This window comes from Mytilus californianus, unplaced genomic scaffold (assembly GCF_021869535.1).
Source record: "Mytilus californianus isolate M0D057914Y unplaced genomic scaffold, xbMytCali1.0.p SCAF_13, whole genome shotgun sequence".
NCBI lineage: Eukaryota > Metazoa > Mollusca > Bivalvia > Mytilida > Mytilidae > Mytilus > Mytilus californianus.
The window spans coordinates 43,882,784-43,896,929 of record NW_026262615.1 but is presented as its reverse complement, the minus strand read 5'-3'; the positions used below and the strand labels follow the sequence as shown (position 1 = coordinate 43,896,929).

At 32.7% G+C, this 14,146-nt stretch overlaps 1 protein-coding gene across 2 annotated transcripts in view; it reads right to left on the bottom strand.

The window, feature by feature from the left end:
- Positions 1-444: 444 nt before the first annotated feature.
- Positions 445-14,146, bottom strand: part of LOC127723719 (protein unc-45 homolog B-like) — a 31,786-nt gene continuing 18,084 nt past the window's right edge. For both annotated transcript variants that reach the window (XM_052230468.1, XM_052230469.1), the window contains exons 14-21: positions 13,680-13,820; positions 12,276-12,391; positions 11,634-11,700; positions 10,533-10,649; positions 5,111-5,226; positions 4,501-4,618; positions 3,862-4,011; positions 445-2,953 (exon numbers count right to left, since the gene is read on the bottom strand). In XM_052230468.1, the coding sequence (XP_052086428.1) occupies positions 2,696-2,953; positions 3,862-4,011; positions 4,501-4,618; positions 5,111-5,226; positions 10,533-10,649; positions 11,634-11,700; positions 12,276-12,391; positions 13,680-13,820 (1,083 nt within the window). In that variant the 3' untranslated portion in view covers positions 445-2,695. The remainder of the gene's footprint in view (positions 2,954-3,861; positions 4,012-4,500; positions 4,619-5,110; positions 5,227-10,532; positions 10,650-11,633; positions 11,701-12,275; positions 12,392-13,679; positions 13,821-14,146) is intronic.

The window sequence follows — 14,146 nt, the reverse complement described above, 5'->3', positions numbered from 1 at the left end:
CTTTATACAATGGTTATATTTTAACAAACCATGTGTTGAAGGACAAAGAATTGGCTTTATATTTCTTTATTTGGTCTTACTTTTGTCTGCAGTTGTTTTTGTTTTCTCCTGATGTGAACATGTTTATTATTATTTTACAATTTGATTTGGTTGAAATGTATAGCAAATTTCCAAACAAAAAAATATTTCTTGTGGCTATTTCATCAGAAAATGCGAACTTTTCACACCAAACCAAATAAGCAAATAAACCTTGACAATTTTGCTTCTATTGGTACCAAGTTCTTTAAAATCCTACTAGAAGCAACCTCACACTATTTTTTTAAAAGAAAAAACCCAAAGTTTTTAATTATATTGCAAAAAAATTGTAGGCAACAAATACTTTTTTAACACTGATAGTACATGAAAAGACAAAGTAATTTCATAGAATAAAACACAAATCCAGAATAGTTTTAATAATTTTAATTTTTTAAGAAATATACTCTTGTTTATCAAACACATTTTGGCACATATAAATACATCACTCATTCTATTCTACACCTGCCATAGCATGAATACAGAAATACACTGTATACATATCAAACTCCTTTGTGTCAAAACAGGGATACAGTTTGCAACAAAATATCTATTACATTATCCTTTACTGTCAAAGCAGGGTAACAGAGAAATACACAGTATACATATCAAACCCCTATGTGTCAAAACAAGGATACAGTTTGCAACAAAATATGCATTACATTATCCTTTACTGTCAAAGCAGGGTAACAGTTTATGCAGAAATATGCAGAATCTTAACACTGATTTTAACAACAAAGATAAAGTTTTGCAAAAATAAAAACTAGCATTTTTTAATTTCAATAGTTAATCACCATTTTCTGAAATCCCTATAATTAATGTTGCATTTGTGTCCATACACCAATCTTGAGTTGTTTTTTATGAATGAGGTGTGAATGACATTATTGAACAATCGGTTCTTACTGTGATGTAATAAGATAAGCATTGTGTCTATGACATTGTGACATGGGAAAGGTACGGAAAGTGCACAAATTTGAAAGTAGTCTATAGTTCGACAATATCCATAATAAATGCTCACAATAATTTCTGAATTTACAGTAATTGATGAAACTAAAATCTAATAAGTAGTAATAAAAAAACTTTCTTTTGACCATAATAGTCAATTAAAAAAAATTATTTCAGATCATTCAAACAAGTAAACAAACAAATAGATAACATTATCACCCTAATGATTCTATATAAACTAATACACACATAAAACATTATAGTATACAAAAGTACTAACACATCCTGATAAAAAAAAAATTACACAATGATCCTTGTATATTATTAAGCTTCTATGAATATTCAGTAGGTATAAACATCACCTGACTTAATTCTAGCATTTGATTTTTCCACTACTATTAGCATTTAAAATCTGAGTGATTTCTTTCTCATTGCACTATCACCCTGTGTATATAGTATAAAACAGAACTTAAGCACCAAATATGACCACCTGTTTTAAACAGGTTCAAATATGAAATGGGAGAATAAAAATAAGGGATGAAGATAACTTTACAAATCTAGCTAACAATAAAAATTCAAATATATCTCTAATTCGCCATTTCAGAATCTAATGCATTCTGGGTAATATTTGCAAAAGTGTACACCAGAATGTCGTGATTGGTTAAAAACATCATAAACAATGAAAATTCAACCCATGACGTGACGTTATTTTCATTTTGGGGTACAAACAATGAAATTACCCATGATCCTTAAGATTCTGAAACGGCCAGTTCTCCATAGTTTGAACTGGTTCCGACCAGTTGGATATTTTTTTTATTATAAACAACATGTTGATTAATGGTGAATGTGATTTCCCATTTAATCAGATGAAGTTATTATATATATTAAGTTTTCTCCGGAAATAATCACTTCTAGCTTTTATTTCACAATTATTTTAAGACATTTGAATACTTAAGACTTCCAAGTTACCTCCCTTGGGTGTAATAGCCATATGAACCCATAGAAAGAAGATTGAATTTAATATGAAAATGAAATAAAACTGTTTTCTACATTTCAATTTCCCTAAGGCTCACTGCCTATTTCAATGTAGAACGTGCGTTGTGTTGGCCCTGATTAAAAATGTCAAATGATATGTATGATATTTTGTCAAAAATTTGTCATATTTGCTATACATAATGCATGCAATGATTCTGCATGTTACATGAATATGTGCAGAGTCAAAATGAAGGAACAACCATTTTTTTTTTGATAGGCCTCACCAAGCTCATTTCCAGAATGATGAACCTAACTTTAGGCAATTCAAAAGAGATAAATCATAAATTAGAATGCTATAATAGCTCCTGATAGCAAATCAAAGGAACTAAATCTGTTCCAAAATTCATGATTGCTGGGTGGTGAGGGGATGGGAGGCCCTCAAATTAATAATAATGGGTGTTTGCCTTAGAATTTTGTAGGAATTATGAGTTTAATGAAACCTTTATAATATAGGCTGTTGGGGTTTTAAAAAAGCCCTCCCATGCCCCATACACATTTAATTCTGTAACATCCTAAACTAAAAACAAAAAAATTAGGTATCATTAAAACAGACATATTTTCAAACCAGGAAGTTAAATAAGTCTACATTGAAAATGAAACAGTTTATGTCATGATTTTTGTCAAACAAAAAATCGTCTCTGAATTACTTATTTGGCTTGATAATTCCGTACTCCTCTGCCTTTTTCAAACATTGTACACAAAGTTCTTTTGCACGCTGTCGCTCGGGTTCATTAAGAATTGATATAGCCATTAGAATTTCTAACATTTGTCCTTCTAACAATTTTTCAGCTATTTCTTTGTTAGAATTAATCAAGTTTACCATGATGTAACATCCTCGATGCTGGATTTCTACATTCTCATTCACAAGAAGAGACTGCAGCATTTCCATATGAGGTTTGACCTGCAAATAAAAAGAATTGCTTAATAACAAACTTAACACATATTCAGAGCACCCAAATTGTGAATGTTTTCCTTCAAACCTTTGACCTCCCATCATTTGCTTTAAAAAATCTTAATGAGAGTCCTGCTCTTCTTTAAAACTTTAGTAGGCCGAACTGAATTATAAAAAGTGTGGCATAAATCTTATCAAAGACATTGTTTTGGTCATATGTAAAGGTCATACAAAAGTAAAAACAATTCTTCATTATAATAATATGAAAATAAGGAGATGTGGTATGATTGTTAAGTTAACAAATATCCACCAGACACCAAAAGACAGGGATTTTAACGACTATAGGTCACTAATGACCAAAACCCATACCATAAAGTAAGCTACAAAAGGCATCAATTTGATAACATGTGAAAAGATAAAACCAACGACCTGATTTATGCTTAGTACAAAAAACTAAAAACATCATTAAAGTCAACAAAATAGAAATATGTGTATGTATTTTTTTATATAGTAATAATGACAAGATTGACTGTCTAAAAATTTTTTTGACAGATACAAAAGCTATCTCAATAATTACTGATGGTCATTTTCACCACTGCAGTCATTTATCAGTAACTGACAAGGAAAATAACTCTTAACTCTACTATAAAAGTAACTGATAAGGGAAATAACTCTTAACTCTGCTATAAAAGTAACTGATAAGGGAAATAACTCTTAACTCTACTATATAAGTAACTGATAAGGGAAATAACTCTTAACTCTAATATAAAAGTAACTGATAAGGGAAATAACTCTTAACTCTACAAAAAAGTAACTGATAAGGGAAATAACTCTTAACTCTACTTTAAAAGTAACTAATAAGGGAAATAACTCTTAATTCTACTATTAAAGTCACTGAAAAGGAAAATAACTCTTACCTCTAGTACTTTTTTACACACTATTTCACTGTGTGACAGGACAGCTAGGGATCCTGCAGCAGCCCTGACAAGTAATGGGTCATCTTCATCACCACAATATAATACCAATAACTTAACTCTGTCGTTCTCTCCTTCAAATAATTTTACAACCTGATAAAAAAACAACAAAAAGAATATTAACAGATGTTGTAAAAATTTCAGTGAGAAAAAGACAAAGATATATTTGTCGTCATCAAGCATAATTCTAAAAATCTTTTGAATAAGGCAAGATAATCATTCATCGTCACAACAACATGGGCCAAATTGTAGGATTTTATTCTTTCTTTCAATAAATGTCATAAAAAAAAACACCTTTTTTTTAAAATTCTAATGCTTGTAAATTCTTGTTTTTTTTTCATCTAAGTGAAATCACAATAACTAATCTCACATTTAGTCCATAGTCTAACAATCATAATAATACATCCAAACAAACTTTTTTGCATTTACAGTATTCTTTTTATAAACATTTCACTGACTTTCTCAATTCTGATATAGAAATTACACATTGAACAATCAGTGTTAAAACATTAACAATGAGATCACACATATCATGAATTGAGTAAGACATTCAAAAAGAGGGAGGAATGTTATAATACTCACCTCATCACTCATGACCAAATTGCACATACACTCTGTGGATGCTCTCTTTAATAACTCATGTTCTTCAAACATGTAATGCTCTATCTTTGAAAATCCTTTCTCTGCAAGAATCCTTTTCCTAAAATATACAAAAGTTAACAGACTTTACTTGATGTTCTATAGGTAAATATATGTCCACGTTCTAAGCTTGTTTTAATACTTACAAGCTAATTCAATGACTATTTTTTTAGGAGGGTTAAGAAAATCATTCCATAGGACCCCCTCTACGTCCATAACTAGCCCCTTGTAGATGACTTAGAAATATGCACACACAAAAAAATCATGTGCATGGCCCAAGTCAGCAATCTTGTCACTTGTGTCATATCTTAAATAACACAGTATTCCTGAAGTGAGCAGATATTGTCCTCAATATGCATATTACATTCAACATTGGGCATATAGCAGCAGTAAATCAATCAATCATGAAGAGAACGGAGAAAATCAGAAGTTTAATAAAGTTATGGTATTAATTTTGCAGTAACATCCTGGTCTATAAGTTTACCACATAGTCACTTATTTACAGAGTCCTTAAACATGTTACATTTGTTCTTATTCACTAAAGTAATTTTACCTGACAGATTCACTAATCGATGACAAATTTGTGAGTGCTAACAATGCTTCAAAATTCTCTAATGCTGTACATTCTAAATGTAAAATGCTTAACAATGGTCTCACTAATTCATACATCTGGAAAAGAATTAATAATGTGTCAGTAACATTAATAAATTATGTTAAATAAAATGCTCCGCAGGGCGCAGCTTGATACGACCGCAGAGGTCGAACCCTGAACAGTTGGGGCAAGTATGGACACAACATTCAAGCTTGATACAGCTTTGCATTTGGATTGTGATTAAATATTTGACACAGCATAGGTTTCTGACACAGAATGAATGTGGTCTAAGAACTTAAAAATTTTAAATTGGACATTCACCTATTATGGTCCAATATCCAAAATCTAAATACATGGTTAGATTCAGCATATCAAAGAACCCCAAGAATTCAATTTTTGATGAAATCAAACAAAGTTTAATTTTGGACCCTTTTGACCTCAATGTGGACAAAGTTGATAACGGGGCCCAAAAATCAAAAATCTAAATACATGGTTAGATTCAGCATATCAAAGAACCCCATATATTTAATTTTTGTTGAAATCAAACAAAGTTTAATTTTGGACCCAGATTTGGACCAACTTGAAAACTGGGCCCATAATCAAAAATCTAAATACATGTTTAGATTCAGCATATCAACGAACCCTAAGAATTCAATTTTTGTTAAAATCAAACTAAGTTTAATTTTGGACCCTTTGGACCTTAATGTAGACCAATTTGAAAACGGAACCAAAAAATTAAGAATCTAAATACACGGTTAGATTCGGCATATCAAAGAACCCCAATAATTCAATTTTTGATGAAATCAAACAAAGTTTAATTTTGGACCCTTTTGACCTCAATGTGGACCAATTTAAAAACGGGGCCCAAAATCCAAAAACTAAATACACGGTTAGATTCAGCATATTAAAAAACCCCAAGAATTCAAGAATAAAACCCCATTGAAATTGGTCAAGAAATAAGCAATTTATACGAAGTATCTTCTTTTGTACAATACTGTGCAATTAAATATTTCTTGCTATTGCGCAATACTGTACAATTGACAATTTCTTGCTATTGCGCAATATTGTGCTATTGGATATTTCTTGCTATTGCGCAATACTGTGCAATTGAAGATTTCTTGCTATTGCGCAATACTGTGCAATTGAAGATTTCTTGCTATTGTGCAATACTGTGCAATTGAAAATTTCTTGCTATTGCACAATACTTATTATATAATAATTTACACATCCTGTTTGGTGTGTTTCTCCTACCATATCATTATTATTTGCTTTTAAATATAAATCAGAAATAACCAACTTAAAATGGAAAATTTTAAAAGAAAAAACAAGGAAAAAAAGAAAAAAAAAGGAAAAAAAAAAAATCCCCCCCCCAAATTTTTTGAACCCCCTTATGATTCATCACCCCCAAACTCAATCCCAGCCTTCCCTTTGTGGTATGGTACCTTGCAGTACAATTTCAGAGAGATCCATACACTTGAACACAAGTTATTGTCTGGAAACTAGAAAAATGTGTTTTTTGGCCCCTTTTTGGCCCCAAATTCCTAAAATATTGAGGCAATTACCCCCATCATCAATCCCAGCCTTCCCTTTGTGGTATGGTACCTTGCAGTATAATTTCAGAGAGATCCATACACTTACACACAAGTTATTGTCCTGAAACTAGAAAAATGCTTGTTTTTTGCCCCTTTTTCGCCCCTAATTCCTAAAATATTGAGGCAATTACCCCCATCATCAATTCCAGCTTTCCCTTTGTGGTATGGTACCTTGCAGTACAATTTCAGAGAGATCCATACACTTGAACACAAGTTATTGTCTGGAAACTAGAAAAATGCTTATTTTTGGCCCCTTTTTGGCCCCCAATTCCTAAACGTTTCGGCAATTACCCCCAAACTCAATTCCAGCTTTCCCTTAGTGATATGGAACCTTGTAGTACAATTTCAGAAAGATCCATACACTTGAACACAAGTTATTGTCATGAAACTAGAAAAATGCTTGTTTTTGCCCCTTTTTTGGCCCCTAATTCCTAAAATTTTGAGGCAATTGCCCCCAAAATCAATCCCAGCATTCCTTTTGTGATATGGAACCTTGTGGTACAATGTCAGAGATATCCATACACTAACACACAAGTTATGTCTGGAAGTTACAAAAATGCTTATTTTTGGCCCCTTTTCGGCCCCTTATTCCTTTACTGTTGGTACCATAACCCCCAAAATTAATCCCAACCTTCCTTTTGTGGTATTGAACCTTGTGGTAAAATTTCATAGAGATCCATGCACTTAAACTAAAGTTAGAGTGCGAAAACCAATGTGTCTTCGGACGACGACGACGACGCCAACGTCATACCAATATACGACCACAAAAATTTTTTTGCGGTCGTATAAAAAAATTCAGAAAACTTTACTCCAACTAACTACCGGTAGTCTACTTAAAAAATCAACTTTAAATCTACAGTGCTTGTAATTGATTTGCTTTAACATTATTTTCTGTATAAATATGTATATTATTTTACATCATGTGTCTGTAATACAGTAAAACTCCAGCCTTACAACAAAAAGTTGACCTAAAGTCATATATACAACAGTTTTCAAAAGCAGTTTCTTTCCACAAGAACAACAGAGCAACTGTACATAATGTAAGTTTAACTTGGGTTTATTATTGGGTTTATTACTAATACACTCAGGCACACATTGTGTGCAACAAGAGCAACAGAATATAGTATACAAAATATTAAATTGGTCAATAAATATGACAAAGAAAGAAACTAGAGGCTCTCAAGAGCCTGTGTCACTCACCTGTATTTACTGATGCTTTGGAAATCATGTAAATTAAGGTTAAAATCATAATTAATAGTATTAGATATTAGATATTATAATGATATCTAAGATAATAACAAAAAACTGCAAAATTTTTGTAAAATTACTAACTCAGGGGCAGCAACCCAACAACGGGTTGTCGGATTCGTCTGAAAATTTCAGGGCAGATAAATCTAAATCTGATGAACATTTTTGCCACCTGTCAGATTTGCTCTAAATGCTTTAGTTTCAGAGATATACACCAAAAAATGTATTTTACCCCTATGTTCTATTTTTAACCAAGTCGGCCATGATGGTTGGAAGGCGGGGTCATCGGACAAATTTTTTAAACTAGATACCCTAATAATGATTATGGCCAAGTATGGTTAAATTTGTCTCAGTAGTTTCAGAGAAGAAGATTTTTGTAAAAGATTACAAAAATTTACAAAAAATTGTTAAAAATTGACTATTAAGGGCAATAACTCCTAAAGGGGTCGACTGACAATTTTGGTCATGACAACTTATTTGTAGATCTTACTTTGCTGAACATTATTGCTGTTTACAGTTTATCTCTATCTATAATAATATTCAAGATAATAACCAAAAACTGCAAAATTTCCTTAAAATTACTAATTCAGGGGCAGCAACCCAAAAACAGGTTGTCAGATTTGTCTGAAAATTTCAGGGCAGATAGATCTTGACCTGATAATCAGTTTAATCCCATGTCAGATTTACTCTAAATGCTTTGGTTTCAGAGATATAAGTCAAAATCTACATTTTACCCCTATGTTTTATTTTTAGCCATGGCGGCCATCTTGGTTGGTTGGTGGGGTCATCGGACACATTTTTTAAACTATACACCCTGATGATGATTGTGGCCAAGTTTGGTTAAATTTGGCCCAGTGGTTTCAGAGGAGAAGATTTTTGTAAAAAGCTATAGACGACGGACGACGACGGACGCCGGATGACGGACGCCAAGTGATGAGAAAAGCTCAATTGGCCCTTCGGGCCAGGTGAGCTAAAAACGCAACCCTTTTATCACTACATGTGAAAAAGAGGTTTTCAGTATTTGTGAAATAAGTTCAGGATAGTGCAAGTGTAGAATAAAATTTTCAAGATAGGTTATTAATACAGCGTTTATGCACTTCGCATTGAAGATAATATTTGACAGGTTTTACGAATCAGGTTCGTCAGAATTAAATCTGTTCCGCTTTAGACTTTTCCGTTGTTTTGTTTTGGTTAACAAAATACTCTTGTACTCACTCTTTGACCAGGAAAAATTGTCTGTGGGTTCATGGTGATGGAAAGTGTAGCTAAGGCATGTGATCATTTAAGAAAATACTCACTCTCTGAACAGGGAAAGTTGTCTGTGGGTTCATGATGATGAATAGTTTAGCTAAGGCTTGTGATCATTTAAGGAAATACTCACTCTTTGACCAGGGAAAGTTGTCTGTGGGTTCATGGTGATGAATAGTTTAGCTAAGGCATGTGATCATTTAAGGAAATACTCACTCTCTGAACAGGGAAAGTTGTCTGTGGGTTCATGGTGATGAATAGTTTAGCTAAGGCATGTGATCATTTAAGGAAATACTCACTCTCTGAACAGGGAAAGTTGTCTGTGGGTTCATGGTGATGAATAGTTTAGCTAAGGCATGTGATCATTTAAGGAAATACTCACTCTCTGAACAGGGAAAGTTGTCTGTGGGTTCATGGTGATGAATAGTTTAGCTAAGGCATGTGATCATTTAAGGAAATACTCACTCTCTGAACAGGGAAAGTTGTCTGTGGGTTCAAGGTGATGAATAGTTTAGCTAAGGCATGTGATCATTTAAGGAAATACTCACTCTCTGAACAGGGAAAGTTGTCTGTGGGTTCATGGTGATGAATAGTTTAGCTAAGGCATGTGATCATTTAAGGAAATACTCACTCTCTGAACAGGGAAAGTTGTCTGTGGGTTCAAGGTGATGAATAGTTTAGCTAAGGCATGTGATCATTTAAGGAAATACTCACTCTCTGAACAGGGAAAGTTGTCTGTGGGTTCATGGTGATGAATAGTTTAGCTAAGGCATGTGATCATTTAAGGAAATACTCACTCTCTGAACAGGGAAAGTTGTCTGTGGGTTCAAGGTGATGAATAGTTTAGCTAAGGCATTTGATCATTTAAGGAAATACTCACTCTCTGAACAGGGAAAGTTATCTGTGGGTTCATGGTGATGAATAGTTAAGCTAAGGCATGTGATCATTTAAGGAAATACTCACTCTCTGAACAGGGAAAGTTGTCTGTGGGTTCATGGTGATGAATAGTTTAGCTCAGGCATGTGATCATTTAAGGAAATACTCACTCTCTGAACAGGGAAAGTTGTCTGTGGGTTCATGGTGATGAATAGTTTAGCTAAGGCATGTGATCATTTAAGGAAATACTCACTCTCTGAACAGGGAAAGTTGTCTGTGGGTTCATGGTGATAGAAAGTTTAGCTAAGGCATGTGATCATTTAAGGAAATACTCACTCTTTGACCAGGGAAAGTTGTCTGTGGGTTCATGGTGATAGAAAGTTTAGCTAAGGCATGTGATCATTTAAGGAAATACTCACTCTTTGACCAGGGAAAGTTGTCTGTGGGTTCATGGTGATAGAAAGTTTAGCTAAGGCATGTGATGCTTTGATTAGTCCTTTCTCTGTATTGTTCTCTATGGCTAACTTCAGCAAAGCCTGAAAGTATAGTAAAAAATAAAATACAATGCAAAACAGACAGAAATATTCATGAACCACAATAAATATTGAAACATAACACATTTTTTAAATTCATGTGGAACTAATCAGGTTTACACTGTTTTTAATTCTTTGTTTCATATGATATTTGTATTTAACTGTGACATTATTGTGATATTATGGTAATATACTAATACTGATTTACTTAGCCATGTTCAAGATGTGTGAAGTTGAAGATTTGTAGCTCTACTTTTTTCTGTTTAAAATTCCATCATTTTTGGCTATTTATAATTCATTCATTTCAATTTTATCAATTTTGTTTTGGTAGTGAGAGTTGTTCAATCAAAACATATATTGTATGGTCTTTAAAAATGAAGTTAGCACCTATACAGGAAATTTTAGATAATCATTTACATTTTCACTGTACAAAAAAGTATTTTACACCAAACTATAGGAAAGGATTCTGAAGTGGCTTAACTAGGTCCCATGTACATGTTATTATGGAACTGCTTCTTCTGCACAAGTACTTCTATTTATTCATTTAGAATTTTGAGGTTTGTGAAAATTATTTTCCTGGTTGTTTGTTGAATTCATGGTCACTTTCTGATTTTGCAGAAAACAAAAATAGAAAGATGGACAAATGTATAATGTCCAGCAACAAATCGTATATGCATATCATCGACAAGAACATGTGAATAAGATATGTACTTGAACTCTACTTTGTAATACACAGACACACACTGATTGTACCAATTTCCTCCTGTGTCTGAGGCACCCACACTACAAAAACATCCCCAAGGCAGTTCACGAAAATAATGAAAGAGATATATGTATTTTGTTGTGTATCAAAATTCTGGGTTTTGTTCCCACCATGAAATTCATAAACATTTGTACCCAAGGATTACAGCATCTTCGCAGCATTCTTATTTTCAATTTCAATATCAATATTAATTTTTTGGCACAATAGTTTTATGTAAAACAAACCTTTGCTGCTCCTTGTTGTACAATAAGTCCTCTCAGATCTTCTTCTGTTGCTATAGCTAAATATACTCTACAAATAAGATTTAGAGGTTAACTAAATTATCAAACTTCAGACATACATCTTAATCTCTTTTTCAAACATGGAAAATTCATTGAATGTGTTTTTATACTTGGAACTGGTAAAAATCCCCCATTCTCCACACTGGCTAATGGAAAATCCATTGTCTATTGAATGTGAGATAATACTTGGATCTGATAAAATTGTCCCGTCCCCTCCATGGCTTATGGAAAATCCATTGAATGTGTTGTCATACTTCAAACTGAAAAAATGTCCCATCCTTGTCTCTGTCCTAATGGAAAATCCATTGAAAGTGTGTTCATTCTTGGAACTTATAAAATTGCCCTATCCTACATCCCTAGCATATGGAAGATCATGATAGGCCCTATAGTTTACGACTCTGTGCAAACCAGTCTTTGCTCTCCCTTCTAAACGCCACATACTTATCAGAGAAGCAGCAAATAACAATTTGGTTTGACCCTGCATACTACCAAGAGACTACTGAGGCAGATATGTCTTAACCAGCACTGTTTTTTTGCCAATATGACAAAGGTCAATATTGGCTATAAGGGGAACCAACTCATTACCTGCTGATTAATTCTCTGCTAGCCTTACTATCTGTGTTACACAAAGCTACTAAAGCACTACATACTCCAGCTTCTGCTACTTTGTGAACTCTCGCTTTAATATGTTCTGGTTTATCCTGAAAAATATATTCAATATTATGATATGAGATTTTATAAAATTTTGAATACACAGAAACACAATTATATTCCATTTCTTAATGTTTAGTTAGCTATAAAACCAGGTTTAATCCACCATTTTCTACATAAGAAAATGCCTGTACCAAGTCAGGAATATGACAGTTGTTATCCATTCTTTTGATGTGTTTGAGCTTTTGAATTTGCCATTTACTTAGAGACTTTCCGTTTAGAATTTTCCTCAGAGTTAGGTATTTTTGTAATTTTACTTTTTGCATACAATTCTCTGTCAGGACACGAAGAACCTTTATTGACAACAAGTTAGTGACATAATATCTCTGAGCTCTCAAAATTCATTTTCATGAAAATATCAAAAGAATACGAGGGAAAGAAAATAATAATAAAATAATAACTGAAAATATGTCTAAAATTTGTTTTTCTTCCAGCATTTGTTGTTTTAGGCATGTTTGGAAAACAAATGATGTTATATCACAAGTGCAAGTTTCTGTTTCAAAATTTTTTGAGATTATTGCATCTTTAAATTAATTTTTAAAAAATAATGATAAATGAATACTTTCAATTAAGAAAAAAAATCTATGAAAAACACAAATAGTAATTCAATATCTATTTGCAAAGATACATACATCTCCATGTAATCTTTCATCTTTAAACAGGTCATTTGAGAATATTCATTGCCCATTTTACAAAAAGTTAAGAGTGTATTCAATTTTTGCATTGTGATCTTCTCATTTTTATGTAGCAGCACTTGCATATGAAGTATATATCTCTCAGTTGGTATGATATTCTGAGCTTGTGTTTCTATTTAGGATGTGTTTTATAGAGGTTTGCTGCTTGGGATCTTTAGGTAAAAATAAGGCCATCTCTCCTTTGGTTGCCATAATGACTTAAATGACCATTATAAAATATTCCTCATGGCCACAATGCAATCATTTTTTCCTTGTTTGTGACTCATTACCATCAATATATGACTTATCACAAGGCCCTCGTATCAGAAAAGATGCTATGAATAAAATTGATTGTTAGTCATGTCAGAACAACTCTGTATACTTACAATTAATTTTAGTCGTAAGATTTTTGTGAAATTTAGCCCAGATTATTACATGTCATGTTTTCTAAAAGTGGTAGAATTTTTTTCTAGTTTTAAAATTTTCATATTTTTATATGTGCCTTGAAAATAGAATAAAATATTCCATCACAACATTCCACATGTAAAAGATATATAAAACTACATTTCTGACATTTATGATTTCTAAAATATATTACACCAACCAAATCATGTTTTTCAGGTACATGTTGTTTGGCAAACTTGGCGAGTTCCACCAACTCTGGTTCTACATCCTTAACATCGTAACTGTTCGTTACATTGACAAATACAGTGGCTGCTGGGTACAACACATTTTTGTCTGAGGCCTGAAATAAACAGAGAGATGATAGAGAACACAGTAATTATTTTGTAATATTGACAAAGAATGTTGGGAATGGATAATTTTTTCCAAAGGCCTATAACTGTTTAGAATGCTGATACAGTGCACATCAATTCAGTCTGTAACAATGAGGCTTAAAGATACAAATACTTTAAAACCAAGACCGGAAACTGTTGATAGAAAACACATCATTACTGTTTTTCACCTAGTCATAGACTGAGGTTTCATTGATTTTCGTGGGTATTAATTTTTCGTGGATAAGAAAATATTTACTTGGTTGAACATTCAAATTCATGGTTCACATTTACCAAC